The 20,621-nt window shown below is 37.1% G+C and overlaps 1 protein-coding gene across 1 annotated transcript in view; it reads left to right on the forward strand.

Moving 5' to 3' along the window:
* Window positions 1–20,621, forward strand: part of pcxb (pyruvate carboxylase b) — a 329,618-nt gene that overhangs the window by 249,839 nt on the left and 59,158 nt on the right. Inside the window, exons 13-14 of the mRNA XM_055051195.1 lie at window positions 9,778–9,922; window positions 10,425–10,514. Of these exons, the coding sequence (XP_054907170.1) occupies window positions 9,778–9,922; window positions 10,425–10,514 (235 nt within the window). The remainder of the gene's footprint in view (window positions 1–9,777; window positions 9,923–10,424; window positions 10,515–20,621) is intronic.

Consider the following 20,621-nt stretch of genomic DNA (forward strand, 5'->3'; position numbering starts at 1 on the left):
TTATTAAAAATGGTCAAAAACTTTACTTGTACTAAACAGCTGCCTCAGCCTTAACTGATGTCAGATTATAGTCCATGACCTGTACAGTGAGTAATAAAAAATTGTATTTAAATAAGCACAAATATCAGAAATATTTCCAGATTAGTAGAATAAACGCTTTGATTCTTATCGTAAAAAAAATCACAAAATCCTGGAGGGACTGAAAAGATGGTCAATATTATTTAATTTTGAGAATTAATTGATACTTTAATAGTTTGTGAACGTGGCACTTGTTACAATCTAATGAACGCCTTATTTTCCGTTTCCTCAACAGAATTAGTCTCCATGTAACAATTAGATTATTTTTATATTGTGCATTCTCATTTGGTTTTCTACCAGGACTTATTAATCGCTCCACAGAAGCTCAAACCTGACCTGACCATAAAGCAAATAATTTTGATGTGCCCTAAATTTTTACTCTGGGTCAAAATTACACAATAAATCTGAACCCAACCAGTGAATAGTGAAAAACCGTTTCTAGTTCTTGAAGATCTTCATGATTCGATTAATTATGTCGATTGTAGAAGCAGAAACATTATCACCTGTAAACCACTTCAATGCAAACCAATGACATCAGCAGGTTTACTTGGTTTAATCTTGTTCTAAACCATCAACCTACAGGCTGCACCTGCAAATGGAAATTAGCCTCCGGGTCTAAAACATACATTTATTTTAAATAATGTGCAATAAAAATACAAAATGCACGTAATACTTTTTTTTTTTTTTTTTTACTGTAAATGACCAATTAAAATAATCTAAAGTTATTGTTTTTTTTTCTGTTTGCAGTTGAATGAACATTTGGAGAGATTTGTTCTTGGCTAACGGTGTTTTAGTAATCACCTCCCAAGCTGATTGCATCAACTATGATAAACAGCTGTGAGCAGAGCCTCAATAAAACAGACTGGCAGCAAAAACTCCCCTTTTCTATGCGAGGACAAACACAACCAGATCGTCGTTTTTGAGCGGGAGTTTGGAGGCGATAAGTTTAACGAGTACCTGGGGTTTGAGTTGAAATTATTCCAATTTGGGTGAGACTGTTTAGCTAGAGGATGTGCAAGTGTTAAATCTGCATGTGGCGTGTTTTTCAGTTTGCGACGAGAAAGAAAAGTCTTTCGTGCGTGAACATAAGAGCGTCTGAATGTGCATGAACTCATATTATACAAATTATTTGGAAATGGGAGCCATCATCATCCCGAGCATGAAAGTGTGCGTGTTTTGCATGCTGCTGGCAGACCTCTTTCAGCAGAGTGGCATCCGAATGAGAGGAGGCCCCTGGAGTGTTTGTGTGGCGTAACGGAGAGCGGCACGTCGACTGATGGGCAGAATAGGAAGGGATACTAAGTGGTCCAAAAGGGGGAGTTCAAAGTGTGTGTGCTGCATATGATTACGGACAACAGAGAGGGAAAGTTGAGGGACTGTGTCTGTGTTAGTGTGCACGACAGCTGCAGGCAGACGGAGCAGCATGCTAATGAACGCATTGATCTGCTGCAACGGGGAAAAGGACAAACCCGTCACGTTTTAATAGTGTTTCTGTCTCCTCAACTTCAACTTGAATGATCTCATTCTCATTTCTTGTCCTGTTTAATTTATACCTTTTGATTGCTTCTCCCTTTATGCTCATTAGATTTGTTCACACATATGAATTATAAATGAGGACGACTCAAAAAAAAACAAGAAAATTCAGAAAAGTCTGAAAAATCAAAATACCCCGAGGCCCGCCTCGAAAGAAACAAGTGCAACCCTTTTTTTTCTCCTCTACTTCCAGTTGTTTCCATTTTTTTCCTTAAAAGCGCGTTGGATGCTAATGAAATACTTTATCTAGTTATTACCAGTTGCTGCTACTTTCCAGCTTCAGGGAGACACAAGCTTTATTTTTCACTGATTTGGTTTAACTGGGTTAAACGCTGCACCGCTGCATCCAAAGATAATAGTCATGAAAAAACAATTTAAACAATGAAACAGGCTTAGAAATGCTGCTGGATGCATATTGCTTCTGTTTTACCTTATTTATTTATTTTTAATGAGACTAACTGGTTTCTAGAGGTAAATCTATGTAGGTTTGGGTCAACTGGAGACCGTATGACAGCCTTAACATTAAATATAATGATGTAATTCATTTTAATTAACACAGAAAAGCAACAACTGCTGCTAAAATAACATTACTGTTGTGATTCTGATGCATACGTAATATAAACACATAAACATGCTTTTTGTGAGGAGTTTTAGTGTTTTTCTTCTCTGGCTTTTATAAAGTAACTAACAAGTTCAACTTGTCTTCCTTTGCCACAAATAATGTTATTACGACACTTTGTATCTCATGACCAGTTTTATAAACTATTGGAAAGTTGTGACGGATAATCGTAGTGAATTTAAACAAGTAGCATAACGTAGCAATAGAATAGCCTGGCTTTATTTATTGCAGGAATAGTTTAACACTTTCCCCATCTAGATTAGTTTGCAGCAATCAGCTACTTTAAATTATATCAATATACATAAAAAGTCTCAGAATTAGCCAGAGGAAACACTTTATTGAAGAGGTGTGAATGAGGCTGACATGACATTGTCATAAACATGAATGTTATGAATGTTTATGACTGTTATGAAGTTTCATCCTGTAAATAATGACACTTTTAGTGCATCAAATGTCCATTAAAAGTGCTCACTTTGCATTGAAGTCTCATTATTAACCAAATCATGCAAAGTTGGCACTTTTATTGACCCTCTAAAGCAACTTTGTATTAAAGTTTAGGGTCATTAGTTACCGAATGACACTTCATGACAACAGTTGTAAACTTTCATGGAGACTCTTCGTGTTCATAAGGTGTTATGTCACGTCTATCACAGCGTCATTTGAATCTCCGTCTGGATATTTTTGCTTATTTTAACTGTATGCAGTTCTTTAAATGTCCTGTGAGTAAATATATATTTGCCCATTCATCCATAACAACTGGAACTTTCAATATCTAGCAAGTTATTTTCGCAATTTACCATCTATTAAGAAATCGCAGGGATTAATTTCCCTCCCTGCTACGACGGGAATCAAATTACCGTAATAACCTGATATCGGGTAGAAAGCGCAACGACTCCCCTTTCAGAAGCTGTAGGAACTTTTCAGATGGCGCAACATGTGGCAAAATTACAGCACTGCAAATTTGGCTAAATTATCGCTGCTGCATTTAGGACTTAAAGGTTTAAAGAAATGATTTTAGATATTTATCAAAGCTAAGATTTATCACCAGTCAAACGAGTTGCAGGTTAATGATCTTTATATTTACCATTAAGAACATTTCCCAATGATTTAAAATTAAGAAAATAATAAAATGTAATCCAAAGGTGCTCAGACTCCTTCAATAAGACATTATTTTATTTTTAAGAATATTACCACTATGTCTCAAAAAAAAGGGCTCTTATCCAAATTTTTGAGTCAAATCAAACAAGAATTGGTGAGAGAGAAAACAAAGAGGATTTTGAATTTTAGGACACATCAGCTCCTCTACAGAAAGAGGAAAATGCCTCATCGGTCCGGATCTCATCAAGCAAATTGTTTCAGCTCAGCCAGCGAAGGAATTTCAGCCCAACATCTGTTCGGAAATCCTCAGGAAATTGATACAAAGATGGAAATAATGAGCACAAAAATGTTTCATTACATGGCCAATGAGAAAAATGGTATCCATTTCTGTCTCTACCACATTGTTTTAACATTAAATGTTCCTGCTGGAGCTGGCTGCACTTTCAATCAATCAACAAAAAGAGTGAGACTGGGTACCTTTCACAGTCTCACTCTTTATTTTTGATCTTTTACTTTAGAGAAGAGACTTAAGAGACGCTTTGACTTGTATAAACACACTTCTTCCAAGTTAGAGACTTAGACGAGACCACAGTATGTGAAAGGTCAGCTTGAAATCTGCTTGTTTTTTAATTGCCACATGACCCTGAAGTCTTTGACTCGACTCTTTTGTTTTTATTTAAATTAACATACGTTCTATAAAAGCAGCTTTCATGTCTAGCTGCATTGTGTTCATGGAAAAGGGGAGTTTGCGCAGATACCAGAGAGAAAGCTGCCCATGTTTTTGAAGCCTTGCTGCTGTTATTACACTGATCTCTTTGTTTTGGTCCAGGGTTTGTAGCTGCAGGCTTGGCAGAACAGCACAGCCGCCTGAATCCCTCAGCTACAGCCTTTTCTTTTTGTTTTCTGTCTCTCTCTCCTACGCGCCCCTTCGTAGCAAGACGCTGTGAATAGCATCGGTTGTTTCTGCCTATAGATTCAGAAAATAAAAACCTCTCTTTCCTTGCTGGGAACATGATTATCTCTCAGGAAAAGCAGCGCCTCCCTGTAGTTTTATCTGGAGAGTAATAAAACTTGTTTCTGAAATTTTCAAACAGAGGTCTGGGAGTTTTATGGTTTCTGGTAGTATATTTTAAGGGCAAGAGAATAAACCCACAAAATCAGGCTGGGGAGCTAAATCCTCCTGTTTGACTGCTGTTGCATATAATGTGATAATAAAAAACTCAATGCATGAGTTAATATTGCGCTCGTCAACATAACAGTTTTGTGGTGTCAGAGTTGTTGTACTTCAGATTAAATATTTGATATTCTCAGTTGTACTTAGTTCTGTGTTATTTTTGCGTTTGAGATGTTCATCTTTTATCACCCTTTCATGTTGCATTATTAAAGATGTGACAATGGCTGCCGTTGTTTCTGTGCAGATTTTAAAAACAAAGCGGTGAAACAGAGTCGATCCTCAAGCTGCACAAGCCCGGACGGAAATATGGATTTATTACTTCTGAAGCTGTTGAGTCAGTAATTTGACTTTGTTAAACCTTATTTTCTTACTCTAAATATTTGCAAGCTGTTTTGTAAAATTTTATTCCAGATTGCTGTAAATTATTTTTTTAGAGCATATCTAAAATATTCTACTATGGAAGACGATTAGGGCCCCTGGAAAAAAAAATAAAAACAGTTCTGAATTTAGACTCAAAATTCTGACTTTAGTCTCAGAATTCTGACTTTAGTCTCAGAATTCTGATTTTAGTCTCAGAATTCTGACTTTAGTCTCAGAATTCTGATTTTAGTCTCAGAATTCTGATTTTAGTCTCAGAATTCTGACTTTAGTCTCAGAATTCTGATTTTAGTCTCAGAATTCTGACTTTAGTCTCAGAATTCTGATTTTAATCTCAGAATTCTGACTTTAGTCTCAGAATTCTGACTTTAGTCTCAGAATTCTGATTTTAATCTCAGAATTCTGACTTTAGTCTCAGAATTCTGATTTTAATCTCAGAATTCTGACTTTAGTCTCAGAATTCTGACTTTAGTCTCAGAATTCTGATTTTAATCTCAGAATTCTGACTTTAGTCTCAGAATTCTGATTTTAATCTCAGAATTCTGACTTTAGTCTCAGAATTCTGACTTTAGTCTCAGAATTCTGACTTTAGTCTCAGAATTCTGATTTTAATCTCAGAATTCTGACTTTAGTCTCAGAATTCTGACTGCAATCTCAGAATTCTTTAGATTGAAGTCAGAATTCTGAAACTTTCTTTCGGTGGCCCTAATCTTCTTCCGTAATTCTACAGAAAATGCAGCTTGGGAAACGAAATAGCCTGGTGGGTTTTCCAAAACAGCCAATCCAGGAGCAGCATTTATTTTCCTCGCCACTGATTGGCTGTAAATCATAGAGCAGAGATAAGAAAGCCCTCTGAAGTTGGCTTTTCCAGTAGTGTGAATGCATGTTGATATAGTTGGTGTTTGGACTATTAAACTAGGCAGTTTTTAGCATTTTAAGAGGCTGTGATCCATAATCTCCCTGTAAGATGCATATCAAAACAAATACCTGCACAGATTGTTCTGTGCAAATGAGTCTGCAGGTAAACTACCTTAGAGATTGATAGCGTCTGTCGGACAGCAGACACGGTCCCAACAAGAAAACTGTTGTTGAAACAGTGCAGAGGATCTTAAAACTCCTTCAGGAATGTGGATCGACGTGAAATACAGCAAAAGATATTGATTTCTAGTCAGCTGCATCTTAAATCCTGAGGCAGTACAAACAAAAGAGGAAGGTTGTCGTAGGAAAACATCACTGTAGACTGTAGGACAAAAGAAAGAGGAAATGCACAAGAACAGAAATGGAAGTAAAGTGAGCAGGAAGTGGCAGCTAGTTCCAGAAGAGCCAAACTAGATCCATCATTTACTCAGAAATAAAAGAAAACAAGGCTTCAATGTGCTAAAGGGAAGCAGTTACAGCCTGTGTGGTTCAGCGATGACTCAGCATTCGTTGATGCTGGACTGCATGTTTGGTGAACTCCCATTGAACTGCAGAAAATGGGCTGTTAAACTTTTTTTCTCGCTCTTGCTCTCTTTCATTGATGAGCAATTAAACAATTAGACTGTCATAAAACTGGTGAGCTTTGATTATTGGTAGTTTTTTTTTTTTTTGACATAGAGTACGTTTTCCGTCTTGGGACCAAAAGAAATGTAGAAACGATTCAGATTTTCTGACAATATCTCGATGCTGGAAGGAACTGTGGAATGAAGTGTGTGTGTTTCCTGCATTCAGCTCTAAATCTGACATTTTGACTTTGTGAAGAAAAAAAACATTAAATAAATCTCAAGATTTAAGAAATATTTTATCTTACATGAGGGAGAGAAGCGTTGTCATCGTGGATTTGCCGTTTGTTTATTTTCATTTTGATATTCAGAATAAGTCGTAAAACAAACATGATAAATTTTGTGGTAGTTAAAGATGAAGTTACTTAGTTATCTGATCAGCTAGTCAGCCTGATGTTTCCCAGACATCCAGTTAAAGCCTAAAAGTCATTTTAAAACTACTTCCTGCATAAGACTGTTTGGTGTTATGTTTTTGTTCTATTTGCAAATGATGGAAAAAATACTGGGGCATTTTTCTCCTCTAAATAGCGATGTGCAGCATCATGTGGGGGAGGGGTAGTCAGAGAAAACTAGAGACTTTCTCTTGTGTCTCTTCAAACGGACTTTCAACTACGGGAACAAGATGAAGAATATTCACACTTTTCAAAGCTGTTGATCTTTCAGACTCTTTCTCGAGTTTGTCTGCAGACTCAGCATGTTTAAAAAACATACAGAAAAGTCTCGGCGGTTTTCATGTTGATGCATAAAAAAGAAAAAGTATAATAAACTTATGATTCTACCTTCACTTTTTTGGTCTAAACTTTGTGTAGGAAATTTAGTTTTGTCTTGTTATGCATTTTTTGTTTATCTAAATTGTGTTTCTTGTTTTTTTTTAAGGTTAAAAACAACCAAAATGAATAAATAAATCTGACTGACAGTGATGCATGGACGCAAAAGGCGAGGATTAATGGCATTAATTAAAGACGGTGAATTAAACATTAAAGCGAGCGGCTGCAACAGGTTCTGTTTTCGTCGGTGATGTTGTAAATAAAATCCCGTCTGTAGTTCTGTATCTTGTTTAGGAGCTGCTGCCGTGACCGGCATGTTTGTTTTATTCATACAATCCCATTGATTTTTCGAGCCGGCCCTCCTCTCTGATGGCGCTGCTCCTGTAATGAGATCAGCGAGGTTTGTTTATCGCTGAACTTCCGGTGGACACGGCCAGATCCCCGAGTTATTTCAGGTCACTGAAACGCCGCACAGACATCCTGTGGTGGTTGTTTGCATTTGCATATGTGTCTTAAAGCGATGATGAAATGATGTTCTGTCCAGGCGGAAGGTATGAGAGCAGGCGGGTTCTCTGGGACTGTCTGTCGTCATCGCTGAGCTCCGTGTGAAAACGGCTCTTCTTTTCAAATGTCACGTCGGGTCGTGAGCAAACCGTCGGCGTTTATGTTACCGCTTTACCTCGGTCTGTTAAACACTTATTATTTAAAGCAGCTCCAATAATTACAAATCCTTTCACTCAGCTTTCTGCTTTTTTTCTTCTTAATCCCTCCTTTCTTACTTTTTTTCTTTATTTCTCTCTCTCTCTCTTTCCATCTTTCTGTCTTTTTTCTTTCTGTCTTTCTTTGTTTCGTTCTGTCTTTTTCTGTCTTCCTTTCCATCTTTCTGTCTTTTGTTTTTTCTTTCTTTCTTTCTCTCTTTCCATCTGATTTTCTTTCTCTCTTTTTTTCTGTCTTTATTTCTTTCTGTCTTCCTTTCGTTCTTTGTCTTTTTCTGTCTTTCTTTTTCTTTCTGTCTTTCTTTCCATCTTTGTCTTTTTTTCTTTCTGTCTTTTGTTTTTTCTTTCCTTCTCTCTCTTTCTCTCGCTTTCTTTCTTTCTGCCTTTCTTTCTCTCTCTCTTTCCATCTTTGTCTTTTTTTCTCTCTGTCTTTCTTCGTTTCGTTCTGTCTTTTTTTCTCTCTTTCTTTCTCTGTGTCTTTCTCTCTCTCTCTTTATCCTCAACTTTCAGCCTTTCACAGCAATTAAGTGCAGCCTCACCACAATAATTACAAGGCCTTACAGCAACAAATCAAGTAATGAGGAAAACAATTACTTATCTCTCCCCTCTGTTTTTCTCTCATTCACTCATTCTCCCTTTTTGTTAATTCAGATTTAAATCGCCTCCAAGATTATTCTGCAGCAAACAGCCAACAAGAAATGAAATGTAATTAATTTCAACAGCTGACGTTTTCTGTTCTGCGTTTGGTGTTTGTTTCCAGTAGTTGTCAGGATTAAAATGAGGTTTTGTGAAGCTGTGGTTTGTTTACCAATGTGCAGATGGAGTACGTTTTGTTTGAACTTCAAATGAAGCATTCTTGTCTAATAAATGCATCCTTTCACATGGCTAAAGCGCAAAACACAAGCATAATTTCTCTCTGATGTTGTTTTATACACGCTGAGCTGTTTTTGTGTTTGATTTGATGAAAGAAATGTTTAAAATAACCCTCTTTATGCAGATTTTAATAGAAAAGATTCAGATCCAGTGTTTTGGGTCATGATTTAATGCTTTTACTTTATCATTATTTGCTGCTGGTGTTAAAGCCAATCATAATAAAACACACAGGTGCTGTTGCTGTGTGAATATTTCCCTTTTCAAAATATTTTAATGTTAGTTTTTAACATAAATCTGCTTCTTGTGCATTAAAAGTTAGGTTTACTATTTAGCAACAATATGTCTGAAAAAATATAGATATATATACAGACTGATACTGTTAGCTTGCTCACTGTGAAAAAAATAAATAAAACTTGGTAGTTTAGAAAATAATTATAATAAGCACAATTATAATGCAAAAGTAAATTTTATTGACCTTTATCTGTCAGGTTGAACATCTAGAAAGTACAAGCAGCTCATAGTTAGCAATGCTAGCTTTGTTACTACACTATTACAAACAATCTAATAAGGTTTTAACATTTTTGCATCATATAATTTGACTTAATTTCACCTACAAAAACAGTGGTATAAATCATGTAACCAAACCACGGCTAAAGTTCAGGTTTAAACTATTTTTGTTTGTGCGGTTTGCAAGATTAGTTTTTCTTACTGTGACAGACGTTTTCTAGATTGGAAGTTTTGTGTCAGTCTTCCAATTTTTCCAAATCCTTGATGCTCTTTGAGGTAATGGTTGAAAGTTCAAAAGAATAAAATAAAACTTTTATTATCCAGCCTTCCTGTTGCTGCAGAAAATGCTTGTTTTGTAACGTAGCAATTTTTCACACCATAAACTATTTGGTGGGTGAATCCTCCCCCAATATCTGTTGCAGGAGTGAAACTGAAATGGAATCAGATCAGTTCCTGTTTAAAACCATCTTAATGTCTTCTTTTGTTTTCCCAGACCAACATCCCGTTCCTCCAGAATGTCCTGTCCAACAACCAGTTCCTGCACTCCACCGTGGACACCCAGTTCATTGACGAGAATCCAGAACTGTTCAACCTCAAACCCACTCAGAACCGAGCGCAGAAGCTGCTGCACTACCTCGGTCAGTGTGATAATCGCCTCATGATCAAACGAGGACTTTAGAGTTTTTCTGATCAGGATTGTGCACTTGCTGTGGTTGTAGTTCAAGCGGTCAGATTGCAGAGCGAAAGCAGGTATCTGTAAGCACAAATTGAAGGTTAATAACTCGACGTGCGCCTGGAACAAAGCCGTCGGTTCGTGACTGCTTTTGTGACTTCAGAATTGTGAAATAGATTAGCTTTCAAGCGCTAAAGGCATGATTTCTTTTCAAACTAATATACGAGAGATTTTCATATTTTCTAAGCAAAAAGTAAGACCTGATTTACAAAAACAAATCAATGGTATAAATAAAATGCCTTGCAGCAAGCCTTGGGTCATAAGAGAAGTCAATATTTGTGCTGAATACGTCTAACCTACAAAAGGAGGCGTATGCAAAGAGAAATAGCAATGTGCATTTTTCATTGTTTGTTTTTGTGCTTTGTGTTGGAATGCTTTAAACATGTTTCACTTATTTTGGTATCCAGGTCATGTGATGGTTAATGGACCGACCACACCTATTCCAGTAAAGGCGAAGCCCTCCTCCATCGACCCGGTCATCCCAGCTGTCACCATGGGTACGTCTGTCACTTCATTAATATATTAATGAAATATGTTTACAAAATGTGCCGCAATGCAAGACGTCACTGAATCATAAACAATCACTTCACAATGAATCATCCCTGTTGAATTATTTACATTTTCTCTGCGGAAGAAAAAAACAAAAAACAAAGATATGCTGGAAGAGAGAGTGAGGCGATTTCATCCTCCAGAGGCCAGCGGAGCTAAAAATTTAAAGACTTGTAGATCTGCGTTGGAGGAAAGCACCCGCCAAAAGACAAATGGGTTTGTCGAGCCGTCCGATAGCTGCAGGCAGAGAGAAGCCTTCCTGAACAACCCGGTTTCGCTCTCTGGGAGGCGAAGGGTTTTAGCCCTCAGTGCTCCGCTGAGCAGTGATCACAGCTCTTTGTTCTCCAAGGCAGAAGTTCTCCACTTTCCTTCCTTCTCTGCAGAGCTGACATGTTGGAGGGGAGAGACAGAGAGCTTTCTGCGCTCTTTGAGCTACTTAAAAACTCTGGAGTGCAGCGCTGAGGGTTTTCTTCCCTCTTTCTCTTTCTAAACCACAAAATCTTTTATTATCCCACAGTTATGCAACGTTCATTGTGGAGAAATTGACTATTCTTTTAGTGGTTTCGTCAATGTTTGTGCAAGGTCTCAGAGTTTGTTCTTTGGCATAAATATTAACTCAAAAAAAAATACCAGCTGCAAAAATTGGTAAGAAGAAATTCAGTAAAGCTCTGATGCAACACCTGAACTGAAGTAGATGAACTAATTTTGATTTTATCAAAAGTAAAGGGAGCAAATTATATTTGATTGCTTTTAAGTAAATAGCAAAGGGTGCATTTTAAATTTGGTGAAATAAACAGAATCATAGTCTTTTACACGCTTGTAGGTTTTCATTTTAAGTCTCCATTGGAACCTCAGAGTTTTGTATGCCTGCATTTGTGTTATTACACCCATATAACACAATCTGCTGTATATTTTCTAAATTGCCACATGTGTATTGGGGCATTGAGACACTTTATAGAATTGCAAAGTCAGATTTTGTGTTTGGTAGAAGTTGCATATATATTCAAAAAGGTTGAAAAAAGTAACAAACATCTCATAGGTTACCATTTTAATTAAAGGAAGTTGAGAACTTATGACATTTAACTTTTTCTTCACTCGTTAGCTATTAATGGCATTAACCCTTTCATGCATGAATTATGATCCTTTAAGTCAGAATTTTTTCCAAAGTACCTTTTATTTTCTTTAGACATAACTCCTAACCCTAAAAAAGATGGAAACAAAATTTTGTAAAAACAAAAACAAAACAAAAAAATCTGGGATTTTTTACCTGAGTCGATTTTCCCTTTGTCCGCCATATTGGATTTAACAAAACATTTCTTGCAGTTGCAGTGGATGGCCAGTAGTTGGCAGTGTTGCACGATACATTAGTGTCCACTTCAGTGGTCTGTGTGGATTTATGTCATAAAAATCCACAAGAAACACAAGAAAGTGGCTTTTTGATGGCTGTCATTCACAATGGGAGGTTTTTAAGATCCACTTAGCATCGCTGACTGTAACAGCAGTTGTATTTTCTGGATGTTGCAATTAAAAAATGCCAAAAAGTTGAGTTTACGGTTTGGATTACATTTTTAAAATGCTTTAAAAACCCTTAATAATGGTTACCGATTTTTTCACTGCTAGGTTTGATAACTGTCTAGACTTCAACCTCGTCTCATTCAGCAGGTTAACTCATCAAAAGGCTGCATATTCCATGGTGTGTTAAGTTTTAAAGCTCCAAAGACTAAAATAGAATACCTTTATTTGCTGCACTTTACAAAACAGATACACAACAGAGTGATAGGTAGATGAGAGAGATGCATTTTTCTCTACGACTCTAAAGGCGTCCATTTTCAGGAAACTGGTGGGAAGGACCTTTGGGATTCCTCACCTGCATATCATTGCTGTTTTATGCCTATTTGAGAGAAAAATTGCTCAGACAAGGAAAACAACAGACTTCCCCATGCTGTATTTCTTAAAAACAACCATTATTGTTATTTTTTCCTTCATTATTTTGTAGTATGACTCAACAGAAGTGTTATTGTTGCTGTTGCCAAGTCCTTTTGGACTCCAACGGATCAGTACAGATGATCACATTTCTATTTTAAAGACTTTGTGCTTGTTTGTTGGTCTTAAATTGACTTATCAAAAATAAATCCTTGGAATATGTCAAGGCACTGGAATGAGTAAAAATCCTCCCAAAAAAATCTCTTTAGAAAGCATGAAGAAGTATTTATCTGAAGTTTGTCTCTCAAGTTCCACATTGTTGCATTTACCTGTGATATTTTCAGGATTCCTGGGCTTTTATTTTGTCCTGCAGTTTGAAATAAATTCATCAGCCCCTTTGGTCAACATCTGCATCGGCACGCTCCATAATTATGGATTTAAAACTAAATAATGTGAATAGCGTGCATCATAATCGAGCCTGACTAATTGTATCTGACATCTAAAAACATGCTCAGAAGGACGAGACGGGATAATTTCCGAGGTTTGTGTTTCCGCTGGACGTTTTTCTCTCATCTTGGATATGCAGATTATTTCTGGTGTTGAAAGCATTGTGTGTTTAAACACACACACACACATACAAGAACAAATTAAAGACACTCGAGCTGTAATGGATACAGTATGAACAAACACTACGTCGTCAGCGTTGTGCACAAACTCACCTACTGTAAGCAGCTGATGAGGTGGCGGTATGCAGCACAGGCGGCGCTCACAGGCATACCTAAAGCCTGTGAGCGCTTTAGGTATGCCTAATGAGATTTGTAATGTGCTTATATCCCTTCTTTCATTTGACGGAGGGATTGGGAGAAGAGAGGGATTAGGCCTGTATTATCACACTCTGTCTAAAGAGGCGTGGAGGAAGGGAAGGACAGGGACATGGAGGGAGAAATGGACTATGATGGGAGAATCAGGCAGCCAGTGTTTAATCTGTGGAGAAAAAATGGCCCATTGGAGCTGGAATGGATCAATCCACCAAGAGATATTCGGTGAAATTGGTTTCATATGTTTTTGTCGACAGTTTATCGCAACCATGACTTTCTGGGGTTTTTTTTGTTTTTAAATGCGAATAACACAAAATAGAACCACCTTTCACTTCACTTACTTTGATATTTGGGGGCAAGTCTCTTCTTGCTCAAACTTGCTCAAAATATGAATTTTCAAGCTTTGCAACAGATTTTCAATTGGTTTTAGGTCTGAACTTTGACTATGCCAGTCTAGAACATTGAAAAACATTGATGTAAGCCATTCCATAGCCGCTGTCTCAGGGGTTTTTCTCCATTGTTGTTCTGTATTTAGTTCCCTTCATCTTCCCATCCACACTGATATAAGATTGCTGATAAAATGGCCACAGCATAAAGCTGCCACCACCATGTTTCACATATTGTCTTGTCTGACCACAACTCGTTCTTTGCTTCCTGTTTTCACTTTATAAAAATGAAATTAGACAACAAATGGTAAATATTAAAAAAAACACATTAGGCAAAAAATATCAACAAGATATGACGGTATTCACCAAAACAAAGCAAAAGTAGATCCTTAAAAAAAGGATGATATGGCTGGAAAACTTATGATAAAAGAATTTCATATAATTCAATTGAAATTTATTGTTTAACTTTTTTGTTTTAAACATCATAAATTCTACCACGGTGGTAGTTTTCTGATTTATCCACACTTTTTATTTTTAAGCAGTTTTGAGCAACTGTGGCAAAACTTGAAACTGCTGCTGCGCCAGTTACTCTTCAGATTGTTGCTAGGTGACCAAAGAGTGAGTGAGTCAGTTGATTCCCCTAAACGTTCTTAGCGGTCCTTGAGAGGCTGAGAAGATAAAGCTTTGCCTCTGCCTACATCTCCCAGAATGCTGTGCTGTTGTGGATTGGAGTTCAGTGAATATTCTATATCAGATGTATTATCTATCGGTATTGATCCGGATATGTATTGTTAATGATTTATTGATACAATGTCTGTTTAAACTGAAGGATAAGCCATAGAGTAAAACCTGAAAGCTTCTGTTTTGCAGCTAACAATGAATTGATTTGTACATATAACAGTTTTTGTTGGACAGTCACATGCATAACTTTCTCCGATTCATCTCTTGTAACATTTTGCACTTTGGATTAAACTGGGACTGTCAGCATAACTTTTAAACTGTGAAGGTTTTCTTCAGTTTTTGTGCTACCGGTGCAACCTGCCCTGTTTAAATTCAAGCCTTAAGCAACCGGGCGGCCTCTAAGCAGCTGCAAATTCGCTTTTACTTTGGGCCAACTTGGATTAATGTTGGGGAAAAAATATATAATGTCTTCAAAAATAGAAGAGATGGGGGATAAATTACAAGAAATATCTTTATTCCTTTGAGAAGATTAGGAATGATGACTTCAGTGCTACTTTTTTTCTGACAGAGCTTTTTTAATACTCAAAGTTAATTTCGTTCGAAGTAGGATTTGTGATCTGAAATGTTCCCTCGGTAGTTTGATGATTTCAGGCTTATGGATGTTGTTCCTGCACACCTCCTTCCAATTATTGTCGGGGTTTATTTAATGGAGAACATCTCCAGGTTAATCACCAGAGGTCTGGAAGCCAACTTTGGTAAAAACTACCTAATAAAAATGAACTGCTGCTTTCCTGCTGCACTGTTTCCATTTTTACGACGGTGTTGAAGCAGATCGAATTAACCTATTTTTGTGGTTATCTGCTCCTTTGTAGTTCTGGATCTTTTTTTTTTTTTCTGCTGTCTTCAAACACTTGCTTTGGCTTTGTGCTTCTTTATTTTTTTATTTTTTTCAGTCCAAACATTGTCGGTAAACTTTAAAAAGGAGTCGGTTTCGGGCTTTGCTTTCTGAAATCCAAGGCTACTGATTCATATTCACTTCAGTTGTTTTTTTCTGTTCTTCCACACCTCCCATTGCAGGAAAATGTTTTCCCAGTTCATGCACTAGCAGCTAAGGGGGATTATTTAATATATTTGGAAATACAGCATCCCTGTGTAGCTTATTTTATCAAACTATTTCAATGCATAGGACTTTAATTACCCAAAATGCGCTCAAATTCAAACAGACATCATCCATTAGGGGTGATTGTCACTCCGAATGCTCCAGAATGCGTGAGGTCTGTGTTTCATTTTCTCTATGCGTTTCTGGAGCTGCAGCGTGAGGAGAGCAGCAGACAGGTGAGGAACGTCAGGAAGAGCGAGGAATGAAGTGACACGAGAAGCGAAGTGTGCGCAGAGCAACAGAGGGAGAGAGAGTCGGAGAGGCTTTCAGTGGAAATGAGACGAGACGTTTGTGTGCAAGTGGGTCAGTTGTCATGCACAGCGACCTTGTGGGACTTGTTTCTTTTCTCTATATGTTGTATTTTGTTTAATGCAACATATAAATTCACTGATGTTTTCTGGGATGCTGTCAGATATAGAGATCCCAGAGCATCTGAACCCTTTTCCTCTTTATGGCGCTGCGACACAAGTGTCATGCAGACACAAGTGGTGACACAGGAAGAAATTACATGAATGAGAATTAATCCTTGGACCTGCATGTTTTCTCCAAGGGCACTTGTATTCTTGATGGGTTTGCCTGTTTCTATTAGCAGCAGGACAACTTCAGAGCTCACCAAACCTTCTACTCTTTACTCGGCTTGTTTAGTGTGGTAGTTATCAGAGAGAGGGTACAACGTAAAAGACAAAACCAGTCTATGTGCATATTTGCTGCATACGTTGTTTGCTCTCCAGCTACACCACAGTAGGAATGGGAATGGAGCGCTGGTTCTCAGTAGCTCAGTATTTTGGACTTAAGTTGCCTGCTTAACGATGCCGCTTATCGGTTCCAGTGACGCATTTCCATGATGTACTGTGACATCTTAGAAAATATCCAAGATGGCGTCACGGCAGAAGTTTTGAAAAATATGGATCTCTTTCACAAAGTTGCAACACGTTCAGAAACGTAATAACAATCGAAGGAAGAAATACTGACCTTGAACAGTTGACCGCACAAAAAAGCAACTGATTTGTATGAATGTAAAGTGCTTGATTTGTTGCTCAGCAACACCGTTGACACTTGAGTTTATGTTGCGTTCACACAAAACACGTTTCGGGCGTGTAGTTTGTGTTCAGTCTATGCAGAGGTGCATTTTGTGTGTCTAGCCTTTGAGGCGTCAAGAACGTCCAAAAAGGTTTGTTTGAGATGCAGACATGTTGGCGATGTCTGCTGTTTGTTTTTAAAGCTGAACTGCAATGATCTGGAAATGCCAGGATTTCTCACAGGAATTCAAGTGAAGTTTTTGTTTCTCTCTGCAGAAGCTTTTAGCCATTCAGGTTGCATGTGATTGTTGGAAGCTCACTAGAAATGGTCAGTCGGTGCTCAGCGATTCCCATCCCAGCTTCCCTCAGGGAACGGATGCTGATTCCCCCTCCCTGAAATACTCATAATGGATGGGATGTGGTTCACGTCTTATATCCATTTGGAATACATCGCTTTAAAACGAAAAGAAAAATCTGCATTTACAGATGCTTAACATTTATTCATTTGGTATTCCTGCAGTTTTATGGTGATGCTTGCATCCCTCGGTGAAAACAGGGAAACACAAATGTTATCAGGTGGAAATTTGTTTTGCTTTGTAGCTACTGTGGGGAAAAAAAATCACTACATAATTGACCTGAATGTTTGGTGAGCAGCGCCATGATGATTCACATTTAGCTCCCGATATCTGGAGGTAAATTTAAATTTCTTCTATCCCAAATATTTAGTCCTTTATCTCCTGCTTCCCGTTTCAACTTAATGTTTACATAAAGTGTAGAAGATGACATATGACCTTTTTTTTCTTGATGACACTAAATGTTTCCTATTTTAGGTCAGTTAGGACAACCAGCTTTATTTGTATTTGCAAAGTAAAACTTGTTCCAGCATTTAATAGACTTGATCTGTATGATGTGGGTCAAATATTTATAATAGTTGTTGCAAAACATATGAACATATTTATAGTTAAACATGAAAACAAAAAATTACCTCAAGACTGAAGATGGAACTAACATTATTATGTCTTTTTAAATAATGTTTTGTGATGGATAGTTCTCAAAACTGCAAGTAATTAGAATTTTTTTTTTAAAAGCACAATGCTCCAGATTTAGTGCCATGATATCTTAAAGTTATAAAGTCACTTGCGTTTCTACATGTTTAACATCTAAAGGAACACATTCGTGTGAAAGAATAATGACGTAAAACCAGTTTTCTGAAACATTTGTCAGTTTTTGATGTTTTTGAGCTGAGGTGCAGAGAGAATTACCTTCTGAAGCAGCTCGGTTCGTCTAAGATTTGCAGGAATCAGTCGTGACGGATGTGATCCATCTTGCAAGCCTTTAGACTTTCTGCTTGAGGCCTAAACACAAAAGGTCCGACTTATCACCTTCCTAGTGAGTGAGTCACTGCTGGGCTTCCCGGGCTTCAATGAACAACAATACTCCATCATACTCAGCCCACCGCTGCTCGGGCAAAAATAGGTTTCTGGGAAAATGGCATTTATGTGAGCTCTGTTTTTCATTTTAAATTAGGATTTAATAACATGATTACCGAATATCTGCAGTCTATTTAAATTCAGAGAAACTGTAATTATTCCATAAATTGTGCAGGCGCTGTTTAATTCTGGATTAAATGTACTTCATATATTCAATTTGTCAGATTAGAAGAACATTTGGAAATAACTTTTAAGGAAGTGTTAAACATACTTTTTATTAAGTGAATATTTCTGTAGTTAAATGTTTTTTTTTATTATTGAACTATAATTTTCTAATCTTAAAAACAGTTGCAATCAAAAAATTATCATAACAGAAATGTGAAAATAATCTACGTAGTTACTGAAATAAATTAACTTTTTTACACTATTCTAAAATATTGAATAAATATCTCTTTATGCATCCATACAGAAATGTCTGAGATTAATATTTCTTTAAGTTAAAACTCAGTTATATCCATTTAAAAATAATAACACAAAAGCTATTCAACACAGTAAAGCTAATTATATATATTTAAATATCACAAAATTTCTGTGGTTTTATTAAAATGAATCCAAACTGCTCTGGAAGTTTTGCTACAGATATTTTTCTGTTAAAATTAACTTCTTTACTTCCTCGTTCTCTATATTCTTACTCAAAATGAGGAGTATGTGAGAAATACATTTTAATTTGTTGGGGTTCTTTAGAAACTTAAATAACTTTTCTTCCCAGGTGAAATTTGATCAACTAACTTTAATTGTTCTGTAATATCGGAGACAGTTTGTGTCCCAACACCACTTGGTTTCATTTACCAAATAAACAGCAGTAAATTAAGTCGAGGCTGTTGCTTTGATTTAGTAATTTGGTCTGAAATTCACGAGTCTGGTGTTTCAGGACAGACTCTGGAGACGGGAAGGAAGGACATAACAGCTGTAATTTATTGGCTTGCAGCTGTACTGTGCATAAAATGTGATCCTGGCAAAGACACTGGCAGCTAAATTTATTAGTTGGCAGCAAAAAATTATGACTCAAACGTAACTACGGAGCAATGCCTTCCTCTATGTAGCTTTTGTAAGTACATTTAAATCCATAAATAAAATATAAACCCCAAATAGTTCATAATTATAATACATAAAGCTCTGAAAAAAAATTAAGAGACCACTGCTCTGATTATACTCTTTGTATGTATGTTTGTGTGAAATGAACATTGTTCTTTTATTCAATGAACTACTGACTAAACTACTGCAGAAAATGAGAAATGATCTAAGGAATTAAAAAAGAGTCAGCGCTTCCAGACCTCAAATAATGCGAAGAAAACAAGTTTATATTAAATTAAAAACAACGACCCTAATGTTTTCACTCAAGAAGTGTTCAGAAATCAACATTTGGTGGAATAACCAGGAGGCTTTCAGTGGGGGGAATTTTTTTCTTCCAAAATACAAATTTTAAAAAATAAAATTTTCATTTTGTGAGAGAGTTGGCAGCAGCGTAGCTCACTTATCCCTTGTGCCTTTTCTATGTCAATGGATCTAATGGTGAAGAATAAATTGGCTTGATTTCTATTGATTTTGCACCAAATTTTGAGTCCATAGAACTGCAAGTGAACTGGACCAGTTTCTAAACTGCCTTAAGATGTTTTTATTTTTAGTTTTTTAGTAATTTGGCTGTGTTTTAATGAACCGTACGGAATTAGCATGCAGAAAATCACAAAGGAAAGCGGATTTATCAGTCACTTTGTTCAGCAGATGGCAGGATGAGCTGTTCTTTTAAACCCTTCTAAGGAATTGCTGTGGGCTTCTGCATCCGTCTGTCGGGTCGCCTCAGCAGATCTGCAGGGTGGAGACGGAGACTCCAGCCCTGTGAGGAATGTCAAGGACGGAGGGATGGAATGACATTGAGAAGACAGAGCAGAGAAAATGGCATGCAGAGACTCCGGGTAGGAAGGAAGTGTGAGGTTTTCAGAGTAAATTAGACTGTGTGTTTATATGTAAGTGGGTCAGTTAGAAAGAGCGGCGTCCACTTGGGACTTGTATCTTTTTTGCTTCTTTTGCTCTTGACTCCATGAGAGGACAAAAGCACTGAAATGTTGACTGTTTTCCAGGAAACCTTCACATTCGGAGGACATTGTGAACTGCAGTCCCAGGATGCTGCCTCTCTGTCACAGGCCACTCTGGCAGCAAAAAGCAGTTTAGCTAAAAATACTCAAAACCGACAAACAAAGCCCCGGCTATGAATCATTTATTGTTTGCTACCATCTTTGTTTAACAGATCTTAATGGGTTTGCATGTCTGTGTGCTTCAGAGCTCATCCAACCTGCGTCTGACGCTCATGTTTTGTGTGGATAAATATACTAAGCTGGGCTCATTTACAGTGAAGATAATTTGTTTTCCCTGACAGACAGGTGGAGGGCATCTAAACAGGCAGCTTTCACCTCATTAACTGCTGTAATTGATTGATGACAGTACACACCATAGAAAAGCTACATTCAGATTCTGGGAAGGTAAAGCTTCAGCTTAGGATTTAATTACATGGTAGAAAAGAGAGAATCAAATTAAAGGGCAGCCATCTTGATATACTGGAACCAATTTTTTTTCATGCAGAA

Source organism: Poeciliopsis prolifica, unplaced genomic scaffold (assembly GCF_027474105.1).
Source record: "Poeciliopsis prolifica strain line A6 unplaced genomic scaffold, Auburn_PproV2 SCAFFOLD032, whole genome shotgun sequence".
Classification (NCBI taxonomy): domain Eukaryota; kingdom Metazoa; phylum Chordata; class Actinopteri; order Cyprinodontiformes; family Poeciliidae; genus Poeciliopsis; species Poeciliopsis prolifica.